This window comes from Equus quagga, chromosome 12, assembly GCF_021613505.1.
Source record: "Equus quagga isolate Etosha38 chromosome 12, UCLA_HA_Equagga_1.0, whole genome shotgun sequence".
NCBI lineage: Eukaryota > Metazoa > Chordata > Mammalia > Perissodactyla > Equidae > Equus > Equus quagga.
Window position 1 is genome coordinate 72289092 of NC_060278.1, and position 12362 is coordinate 72301453.

At 35.6% G+C, this 12362-nt stretch overlaps 1 protein-coding gene across 4 annotated transcripts in view; it reads right to left on the bottom strand.

Annotated features, from left to right (window-relative positions):
- Nucleotides 1-12362, bottom strand: part of MACROD2 (mono-ADP ribosylhydrolase 2) — a 1871078-nt gene that overhangs the window by 1444535 nt on the left and 414181 nt on the right. For all 4 annotated transcript variants that reach the window (XM_046678763.1, XM_046678762.1, XM_046678761.1 and 1 more), the window contains exon 4: nucleotides 6432-6461. In XM_046678763.1, the coding sequence (XP_046534719.1) occupies nucleotides 6432-6461 (30 nt within the window). The remainder of the gene's footprint in view (nucleotides 1-6431; nucleotides 6462-12362) is intronic.

Genomic DNA, 12362 nt, shown 5'->3' on the forward strand with positions numbered 1-12362 from the left:
GGAATCTGATGCCTGATGACCATTCTATTAGGGTTAAAGTATTTTAATTCAAAAGATCCATGAAAGGAAAATCCTTGAACACCTGAAAAAACACGGGGAATTATAACTGCTCAGATAATTCAGCCAAACAGAAATCATGATTGGTCACAGGGAAAGGGCTGTGTTTACTGCTAAATCAATAATCAATACTGACACACAGTAGTTAGTGAATTAGTATTTGTTTAATGAATGAATCAAAGAATGAATAAACATGTACATATGTGTGTTTGTGTGTAGAAACAGATGATAGGTGGGTGAAGATCCGCTTATGATTATCTATTGTATGATGTCACTACTTTTGTGTGTGTGTATGTGAGGAAGATTGGCTCTGAGCTAACATCTGTTGCCAATCTTCCTCTATTTTACATGTGGGACATTGCCACAGAATGGCTTGATGAGCAGTGTGTAGGTCTGCACCCAGGATCTGAAACTGCAAACCCCTGGCCACCAAAGTGGAGCAGGTGAACTTGACCACTAAGCCACCAGGCCGCCCCTCCTGTCACTACTTTTGAAGCATGCATTTTGACACCTCACACAAACAGCCTTAACATTTAAATGGACGTTAACAGTAAAAAAGCACTAGGAATTCTCTCTGCAAGTACAACTATACAAACAAGAAATCAGAGTTCAGAGGAGCAGTTACTAACCTCAGGCTACTGAACCTTGTCAATCTTTGGGTCCACTTTAAGGGGTACAGGGAGAGCAAGAGGCCTTTGGAGGTGGGGAAAGCTATAATATATGCTATGTTCTCATTCTGGAAAAATGGCTTTCCCATGCATTCCACCTGGGGCTGAGTGTTTGTTTAGTAGAGTTACTTACACTTAGAGTTTTTTTGTTTTTTTTTTAAAGATTTTTTTTTTTTATTTTTTCCTTTTTCTCCCGAAAGCCCCCCAGTACATAGTTGTATATTCTTCGTTGTGGGTCTTTCTAGTTGTGGCATGTGGGACGCTGCCTCAGCGTGGTCTGATGAGCAGTGCCATGTCCGCGCCCAGGATTCGAACCAACGAAACACTGGGCCGCCTGCAGCGGAGCGCGCGAACTTAACCACTCGGCCACGGGGCCAGCCCCTACACTTAGAGTTTTTAAAATTAACCTGCCACGGAATCACCTCAAGGATAAGGTATTGAATTACAGTACTGATACTAATATATATATATACATATATATATATGTATATGATTAAAACAGCAGTCCTACAAAGTTATGTGTACAAAAAGCCAACCTTAAATTGCCACTCTGTCAGGAAACGTCACTTTAAATGTCTAACATGGTGCCTCAGGCTTCAGCACTCAAGAGTTTTGACAGACTGGAAGAGGAAGAAAATCCCATAAACAATGTCCTGTTTGGTTCTATCAGAAAGTTCTGGTCTTATGTTTTAATTATGGTGACAATGAAAGGGAAAAGACATTATCTAAAGTAAGAGATTGTAAATTTTGTTCTGATTTATTATGTAAAGACCTGAAAGGAATTAGCTCTTTAATTTTGATATTTCTTTCTAATTCTGTTTCTGACATAATTTAAGGCTGGCTGCAAAGACTTTTTTTAATTATATATTACAAAAGTACATCATCACATGACTTTGTGCATGTAAAACATTCTTATTACAAATGAGTGAACATGTATTTAAAATGCAATGTGTTCTAAGACTGAACCTCAAAAAAGGTATGAATCTGGGTAGCAATCCAAATGTACTGTAAGACAGAGCCATTGTATGTACTTTCAAATTATCGATTGAGCTTGAGATTGGTGAAAATAAGCCAAGGAAGCCATCATCTATATCTCAGCTGCATGTCTTCCTGTCTTCTCATTCATTTTTCCTGGTGTAAACAGAGTTATCTACCTGTTTATACAAAAATAAAATCTGAAGAGCAAAAATATACTAAAATCACAGAGCAAAGGCAAAGAGCCCTAGAATGGGAGTCAAGAACCACGTCTTTTCATTCAACCTTTGCCCTTTATAAGCTGTGTAATCTTGAAGAAGTCATCAAATCTCTCTCTCTCATTTCCCTCAACCATTAAAATAATAATAATAAATAACACTGATCTCATTGGAGCACTGTGGCAAAGACAGTGTTGCATACTTACCATACCATTTGCACTTCCAGGGAACTCTGCAAGACTCTACTCTTCCCAGCCTTCCTTGTAGGTAAGTTGGGGATCACTTGCCTGAATTCTGACCAATGAAATGTGAGCAGAAGTAATGTCAGCCATTCCCAAACTGGTCTATAAATATATCCCCCAAGATTCTCCAGTTCTCTCTTCCTGTTCTGTGACATCCTTAGCAGCCACATATCACATGGAGTGGCTACGAGATATGGAAACAGCCTGGGTCTCTGTGTTACCACCTATAGGAAAGCTACCAATCCCACTCAGATTATGATGTGAGCAAGAAATAAACCTTGTTTTATTAAGCCACTAAGATTTTTACGTTTACTTGTTACCACAGCATAATATAGCCTATCCTGACCAATAAAAGGACTAAGTGAGAAAATAAACTTTACTTGTTTTATATATCAATGTCCTATACACCTACACAGAGTAGTATTGGTTGCAATGATGGAAAGCTTGTAAAAACTTAATAGAAATTCTGGGGCTAGCCTGGTGGTGTAGAGGTTAAGTTCACGTGCTCTGCTTTGGCGGCCCAGAGTTAGCGGGTTTGGATCTCAGGCACAGACATAGGGCACTGCTCATCAAACCATGCTGAAGTGGCATCCCACATACGAAATAGAGGAAAATTGGCACCGATGTAAGCTCAGCGACAATATTCCTCAAGCAAAAAGAGGAAGTTTGGCAACAGATGTTAGCCCAAGGCCAGTCTTCCTCACCAAAAAAAAAAAAAAAAAAAAAAAATTATAGAAATTCTAAGGTTTTTTTGACATTATACCATTACATAGATAACGTAAAGGCTTCCTGAAACGTAGAATCCAGTCATATAGACCAGCCACATACTTAAGAAATTAGTATATGTCTCTGCCTTAAACACGTTTAGGAAATATAGACAGAGATGATCCATTATACTGAGCATTTCAACTGAAATGACTAGGTAGTCATGACCCTATCACCTATGTTCATTACAATCAACTGTAGACAGTGACACTAAGTTCCTAGAAAGAGTGACCTCTGGCCCAAAGATGAAAATTCGCATGAATGTGAAGTGATTCTCTCACATTAAAATCAGAACTGAGAGGGGGCCAGCCTGGTGGTGTAGTGGTTAAGCACATTTGCTAAACTTCAGCAGCCCAGGTTTGACGGGTTTGGATCCCTGATGCAGACATACACACCACTCATCAAGCCATGCTGTGGCAGCGTCCCACATAAGAGTAGAGGAAGACTGGCACGGATGTTAGCTCAGGGCCAATTTTCTTCACCAAAAAAAAACAAAAAATCAGAACTAATAGGATGATTGTGACCATTTTTAGAAATCTCCTTTTAAGAGACCCCTATTCTTGGTTATAATCACTCAAAAAAGAACAAAAAAAATGCTAAGATTTTATGAGTAATGCAATTTTGTATACACTGATTTTGTTTAAATTTCAAGTACTACTTATACAGAATTTGAGGAAAGCCCTCCTGAGGACCTGAAAAAGTGGTATTTAAGGTACCATTATTATTTTTTATGTGGTGTCAAATGTTCTTGACTAAATTGTTTAGTCAATCAAAGAATTATTCCCTTTAGAGGCTTTTGAATGGATATTAATTCAAGCCAATAAAAGGAATCCTTGATTAAATCCAAGAGAATTACAGCAGTTCAATTGCTCCTTATTTGATGATTATTAGGTGTTACTTTACAAATATCATTGACAGGATTAAAAAGATTTGTCACTGGATCAGAAGGCGAAAAATCAGTTCAGAGAAGGCTAAAACTATTCCTTTAATTTTTAAATGTATCTTGCCAAAAATCAGACATGTACTTTAGAGCAATCTTGATATCTCTAGAAGTGCATAAATAAATTTAAACCTGTCAATGACGAACTTTAATGAAAGAAATTACAGCCATCTTAAATACTTGTAATTCATCTTTATGATGATACTGAGTTGCTAATTTTAGAATTCAGAAATTAGAAATTATGACAAATAACTGCACTTAGCAAAATCAACCATCTACAGGAGGACAATAAAGTATATACTTCAGGTAAACAGAAAACTGAGTTTGCCTATTCCTGAATGTCGTGCCTTTGCTAAAAATTCATAATGTATCTCCTCACACAGGTTGGAGGCACCATAAGGAAATGCAGGTCAAATCACTAGAGTTAATTCTATACATACCAATGTATCTATACATATACTGAAACAAAGCAGCTTGACCAGGCTTCCTGAACAGTAGCCTGCCTTCCCACTATGGCGGGGACTATACACTGCCCACCAAAATCTCCCCGTGCCCTTCCTCTTTAGAAAGCAGAACACTTTTTGATGAGCACATTGCTTCCTGGAACAAACGAACAAACAAACACGAAGATAAGAAGACAAGACTGGTGGTTACCAGAGGGAAAGGGGTAGGGGGATGGCAAAAGGGGTAGAGGGGTAAATATGTACAGTGACAGATGGAAATTAGACTTTTGGTAGTGAACATGAGGCAGTCTATACAGAAGCCGAAATATAATGATGTACACCTGAAATTTATACAATGCTATAAACCAACGTAACCTCAATAAAATTGTTAAAAAAAATAAAGACTATATGTATCAATGAATGAACATTTGATCAAGTTCAAGGATAATGTGGGACTTCGGGGAAAGCTGCTTAAAGAAAACTGACACATCTTTTGGGGGCCGCCTTTTTTATTTTTTGCCTTTTTTACTCCTCCTGACCCCTACATTTATGATAGCTAGAGCTCCAGAAGCCATCATGGACCCTGAATTCTATGCACTAAGAAGGAAGAGCAGAAAAGTAAGAGCTTGAGTGCTTAATGACACTATGGGATTACCACACAGCCATTCTAGTGGACATCTAGACTACTTGTACACAAGACAAACACATTTCTATCTTCTTTAAGCTACTATTATTTTAAGGTTTTCTGTTATGGGCAGCTAAAGTGATTTTAACCAATATAATTAGTCAAATAAGTTTTTAAAAATAGACAAGCACAATAAATTAACTGTCTGGCTAATTTGTCTGTTGTTTTAACTTGATGAATTTGTTTATGTAGGCTCAATTTTAACTCTCCCTTATGCTATTCAACAATATTAGCCAAATTTGTTAAAATACGTTTTGTAAGAAAATCAGCACTATGGACAATTTATTTTAACAATGTTTTTTTTAACATATTATAAGAGACACAGTGATAGAAATTTACTGAGAATCCAATTCCTAAAGAAAATATTCCCTTCTAATTCCTCAAAACAATAAAAAAAAAAGTACAATGAGAAGTCCTGTAGATTTATATATTCTAAAGTAATCTAGGGAAGAAGGAAAGAAATACTCTGCCAGAGAACATGCAGTGACGTGATAATAAGAAGAGCACTTTCTAGTTGAAACCGTTTTCTATTATTCCCATTTCCAAAATTGTTTTAAAAAATCTATTGATTCTTATATAGGAACAATGAGTAAAATTTTAATTGCCAAATAAAATTTACACTGAAACCTCTTGATGAAGGCCAGGGAATTATTTGAAAGTCTAGAGCTCTATACCATCATATTTACTTCAGCCATGTGTATGAAAGAGGGAGCAAGAGCAAGAGACAGATGGAGAGAGAGGAGAAAGAGAACAAACCCATTTATGTCCCTCTGGGTCTTAAATGACAAGGACTCTATTCTATTGTATACTTTTTTTCTCCCCTAAGGACTGGGGCTAGGAAAGCTTTCATCCTTCAACCTAGAAATAAAAATAATAAATAGTTACAAGATTTTAATATAAAAAAAATTCCCAAGAAGAATCTCTCTCTTCCTCATTTCACTTTGATCTCTTTCTCTTTCTCCTCTAAACAGGTTGAAAGCAAAAGAAAAGTGACAATACTAACTTCTTTTTTTATTTTTCACTGTAAGTCGCTGATAAAGTCACAACTTTTTTAAGTCATTATGACGAAAAAAAAAACCCCAAACCACAAGCCTCCAAATGTGTTGTTTTAGAATTCGTATTACAAGTGAGTCTGTCATCTGCTATAAGTGTGTTTATCTCAGTAGCTTATAGCCATTACAGCTTATACCAAAGGTAGAAATACAAAGTTTGAAGAGAAGAAAAACACTATTCTACAGACTTTGAAGTCAGTTAAAATAACATTTAGGCAACCCAAAGTATTTCTATTAGAAATTATTTTCTAGAAGATTAGCATGTTTGTGGTTGATGATTACAGCTAAATTAATGTTCTTTAAAGTATCACAGAACTTACTTAACATCTTGTGGTTGTTGTAGTAATAAAAAATGTATTTTAAGTTAAGTGATGTTCAGGACTTACCACCTCCTCCTCCAAGAAGACTGGCATTTGCTGTTTAAAAGAAAACAAAACAAAATAAAAGACATTAAATAATATATAAAAAATATGATATGCCAGATAGTTCAAGAAAAAGCTGGTAATGATCATGTCTCTTATAAACATACACATACACACAAAATGTGTATTTTCATATAAAGACAGCCTTTACTACTGTTTTATGATGATATGAAAATTAAAATATTTCACTATTTTTATCTTTTTTCTCTTCAAATGACTATTTTTATACTGTACTTCCTGAAAATAAAAGTAAGTACATATTGTGATCCTTTTCTTTTGCATTCTGTATCTAAATTAATCTTCTGGGTTCTCCATTTTATCAAGCAGAGATTGAACAATGTCATTTAGGCAATTTCAATGATTTCAAAGGACAATGTAACAAGAAAGTATATATGCTAATTGTAATTAAATTAAACACCATCAAATAAAGCTATCTCAAAACACTTTGCAGTAAGAACTCTTAAATAGTAACAGATTTATTACTTTTATCAATAACTTTTTATTTGAGAGAAATAAATTTTAAGCATTTTCGTAAAACAATGCTGTGCCATTTCTTACCCAGTTATCCATTATTCTATCCACAAGATAATTTCATCAGGATTTCTTTCAAGAGGTCAAATTTTCAGAAAGTTCCACTGCGGATTCTGCTGAAGCATTAACCAACCTTATGCCTATGTTTATCTAGTCATTATAATAGCCAGAAAACAGAAGTTAATATATACTGCACTGAGCTGTGTTACATAGAGTTCTTATGTATCATAGGCGTTATCTCATGCCATTAAAAAAAAAGAAATCCTGCAGCAGTATAAAGAAACTAGGTGGTAATCAGGGTCCCTTTTTTTGTGGAGCAACCTGAGCTACCAAAAGGTTAAAGAAATCATTTAGGAAAGAGGAATAGGAGTCTTTAACCTGAATCTTAGTGTGCTGTCCACAGACCAGGCACTGCTGTAATTAAGAGAAGCAAATATCAGAGTGTTAATGATTCCATCAATAAATAATGGATCATTTTAAGAACAAATGCCCATAATCATAGTTCCATGAATTTAAACGTCTGATGGCTTGCTAGTTATTGCAGCGTTACAGAGTATAACATGAAAATTCATGGAGATAAATGCCTGTGAAGATTTTCTCAATACGTCAATATTAGAGCATCAAATCTTGTTTCATATGATCTTCTCTTCCAAGTACAGAGACGTCCAGTTGTTGCTCTTGCCTTCCTCTCAGTACTTTGTCACAAACATGGACTGAATAGCAATGCCATTAATCAACCATAAACAAAACTCACTTCTGATATCATAAAGTCTTCTGCAATCTTATCACATCAGGTCCCCAAATCCCTCTGACTTCACAGTGAAAAAGTGTGTGTTACACAGACAGTAGCCAGGACGTAACGCCCTGCCTCAAATCAACCTTTGTAACTGCCAAAGTGGCAACTTGTTGAAGAGGTACGAGGAAACGTTGCAAATTCTATTTTGGTCCCAGATCCTTTAGTGGGTGGGGGAAATTTCATAATCAAACCATGTCTCTTGGCTGATCCAAACATTTTCTATTTTCTAAAATCTTAGCTACCTGCATTTATAAAACTGCATGGCATTTCACACTCCTGCTGATTTTTTATTTTTATATTTGACTGAGAAATAGTTCCCTATCTATAGATTTTCCAGATCCCTGAAACCCCATCTGTTATCCTCCAATTTTCACATGTTCATTCATAAAAAAAGAAGCTATTTCTAAAAGCAAACAACAATAATGAATAGTAGCTTTTCACTCAAATTATCATTCCCAGAAGCACAATAACAGATATAGCCTACTTTCACCCAATGCTTTACTCAATAAAGGTGGAGACTGCCTGTTTTGAGAGCATAGCTCAAGGCCCATCTGTTTAGCCAGGCACTTATCCAATAGATGTGGATGGATGAGTGGGAGTAGGTGTAGGAAGTGGAATTCCAGTCCTGGAGAACCATCATGTCAATTTATGTCAGATGTGTGCTCATGTCTAGATAAGCATATCTGGACACATTTTAACATCAACATAGAAGTATTTTATAAAATTGTAAAATTGTGGCATTCTACATAGTGTACCATCACTTTTAAGATAATTTTATGTGCATTACCATTCATTTAATAGAATCTTAAGCTAAGCTGCTTAAATATATTCAGAGGAATTTGAATAACTATAATCCTGATAATGATTTTTCTAAAGAATCCATCAAATTTGTCTATTTTATCAATTTCTGTGTTCTAAAAACTAAAAAAAATTAAATGTTTACTTTATTATAAAAAATATCATCGCAATTTTCTTCAGTAAAAGGGACATAAACGTAGGCAAACAAAAATGAACCTTTATTATGATTTCTGGTATCACTTTACTGTCACAAGGCATCCTATTCATAACTTACCTTCAACATTTATTGGTCAGGTAGATTAATATGATTTCTTCCATTTTATAAAACTGAAAATGACTTGTGTGTCTAAAATCAATAGTCATTTAATTTCTCCTTAATTATCCAATACATTGAGGCATATTGCAATCAGACAGGAAGCTCCTAAAGACAAGGTCTGAGTTTAACAGTTTGGCCTGCATCTAACGAGCTCCCAACACATGCTTTCTAATAGTGAGATAACTGCAAGGTTTAGTCCAATTTCTCTCTTTTTTTTTTTTTGAGGGGAAGATTAGCCCTGACCTAACATCTGCTGCTAATCCTCTTCTTTTTACTGAGGAAGACTGGCCCTGAGCTAACATCCGTGCCCATCTTCCTCTACTTTATATGTGGGATGCCTGCCACAGCATGGCTTGTCAATCGGTGCCATGTCAGCACCCAGGATCCGAGCCGGCGAACTCCAGGCCGCAGAAGCGGAACATGCAAACTTCACCACTGCGCCACTGGGCCAGCCCCTAGTCCAATTTCTTTATTGCCATTTAAGAGGTATTTTGCTGAAGTGTGTGGAAAGAGCAAACTTTGGTCCATTTTCTTCCTGTAAAATCAAGGACTGTTAAACTCTTAAAGTTTATTTGGAAATATTTAGTGATAAAGAATATATTTATATATTTATGTCCCTACCTAGGTCTCTTACTAGAGGGAATTTTGGACATGCCTCTTCTTATTCCTAGAGTTTCACAGAGAAGGAAAAGGAGAAAAGGAACAAACAAAACTTGAAGTTTATGAGCATGGTACCACTGCTTCTAAAGTAAGTTCTTAAAATCTCTTTTCTAAGCATGCTTACTAACAAACACTATCGTCATTCATATTTTCCTAAATAAAATGCCCTTTCTATTACCCAAGGAAGTAGAGGGAAAATTTAAGATACAGTAAATGTCTCAAAGACTGATTCAATGAGAAAATAAAATGAGCCATTACAAGTTAATGAACTCGGGTATTGCACTTTCTCCTCTCCCCAAAATAACAACTAAATTAGATTATCAGTTTCACTGCTTGTAAGGGGAAAACAACATTGAACACAAAATGAGTGAAAGGGTTACCTAAATCTAATTTCAAAGTGGCAAATATGGAGAACTTATTTATAATACTCTATGCAAATGGTTAATTTTTTAAAAGTTTATGAAAAATTGTTTTCTTCCATGTGAACCCAGTTTTGAATCTTTTAATTAAAATTATCAAATTTCTATAACTATACATATTCATTTTTAAATTATTAAAACAAAAAAATAAATAAATACAATGTAGCAATCCGTTTTTTGGGATAATTAGCCTAAATTAAAAATGATCATGGTAGTTGCCAATAGTGTCATTACTTTATTTTCTCTCAAAATACAAATGGAATATTATACTACCTTCTTCCTAAAAAACATTCTTTTAAATGACCCTGTGTACGTATGTTTGTGTATGTGTGTATATGTGTGCACCTGTGTATCTTAAGAATATAATTATAATTGGGGGCTGGCCCCGTGGCCGAGTGGTTAAGTTCGCGCGCTCTGCTGCAGGCGGCCCAGTGTTTCGTTGGTTCGAATCCTGGGTGCGGACATGGCACTGCTCATCAGACCACGCTGAGGCAGCATCCCACATGCCACAACTAGAAGGACTCACAACAAAGAATATACAACTATGTACCGCGGGGCTTTGGGGAGAAAAAGGAAAAAAATAAAATCTTTAAAAAAAAAAAAGAATATAATTATAATTACATTGGGGATCAAATCATGAAAAATAAAATTACTATATATTATAAGTAATTTTCCATTAATAGAAGCTCCTAGATCAAATACATGCCATAATATTATTAGAAATACAAGACAAAACTATAAGTTATCAGACACACAAAGCAATTTTTCTCCCTAGATCTCAAAATCCTTTTTAGTTTGTACAGGGTAATGGAACGAATTCTCAACTAAGAACCAGGTAACCTCTATCTTAATTCTGCCTCAGTTACTAAACAGCTAGGTGACTTGGACAAGTCATAGTCAACTATCTTGATAAATTTCCATCAGGAAATTTAGAACCAATCAAGCATGGCAAGTAAGTTTCAAACAACTATGATTCATTAATTAGAAGAGACTATCTGTACCTCTGATTTAAGAAGGATTCTGAGGTTAAATCTAGGTTCAGTGGAAAAGAGAACCATGATCAATTAATAATGTTGGTCACAGTCAGAGTGGGATAGGGAGAATTAAAATGGCAGCCCATATGCCATATACTGGGGATCTCTGCATCAGATGACTTCTCTTAGATTTAACAGTTTTTGATGCAATAAAATTGTATTCAATAATCTTAAATAACAAAACTGCTAAACTAACATATATAATACAATCCAGAGCTGGGAGAGGTAACCCATGTTGGCTGTGAGCCACATTGGCTGGATAAGTGTTTGGAACAATTTTTTATTCCACTTGCCCAATAATTTCTATTATCTCCACAGCAATTATTTGTTTTCCCCTTCTATTTCTACCCCCACCCAAGACTATCTGTCAAACAAGCAACAGCCTGGGAGACTACTCTTTAAATATTGATTAAAACTATTTGTGCCACATTTTTGTTTGCTTTTCATCATTAGAAAGGAAATTATAGTTGCTTTCATCCCAACAGGATCCTGACCACCTAGTTTAGTTTATTTATTCTGCCTTCTTATTATCATAGAGCAATGGGATGTCAAAATGATTCTTGGCAAAAACTTTCCCAGTAGCTCCACTTAAAATATCATTTCATTCACAACATCTTATCCTAAAAGATACAAAAGCCAAAATATCACCCTTAAGAACAGCACACATTATATTCCATACACTTTGAAAGTCAAAGTAGGAAATGCTAAAAAATCTGTTAAGATTAAAATCCCAAGCATGTGCATGACTTTAGAACCACTTTGTACAGGGAGCAAGCATTTCAGTTGACAGCTGTGGAAATACAAGCCACACAGACAAATACAGCCATCAATTTGGCAACAGGTCTCTGTTCATGCCTTACTAGATTTACACCTTTTAAACAAAATGAACGGAATGCCAGAGGTTTTGGGCAATGGTATAATTTCCTGCTTTGAAGCTGACAAAGAAAGAAAATTAAGAATAGGCTTAACTACCTCACATGTAGAAACCAGGCATAAGCACATGATTAGTACTTTACATTTTATAGTTACTGCAGAATTCAAAGGAACTATTGATTATTCTAGGGACTGTGTGGTTTGTATAAGCTGTAAGCCACTATCAAGCCAAAAATAGAATCCAGTGAGCCTGGCTATTGATAAATAGGTGAAAAGGAATCAGGAAATTGGCAAACTTACTTGGGAGTATTAACAAATAAAACAAAACAGAATTACTCTGGTTGAAGCAGGAGGGAGGAGCTAGAGTGGCCCCTGTTTTGACAATCTGGGTTCACCAGCTACCATGCTGGGTGCTCAGTGACTTCTGGGAATACTACAACATGGGAGGAAAACCACTTATTTTGTCCA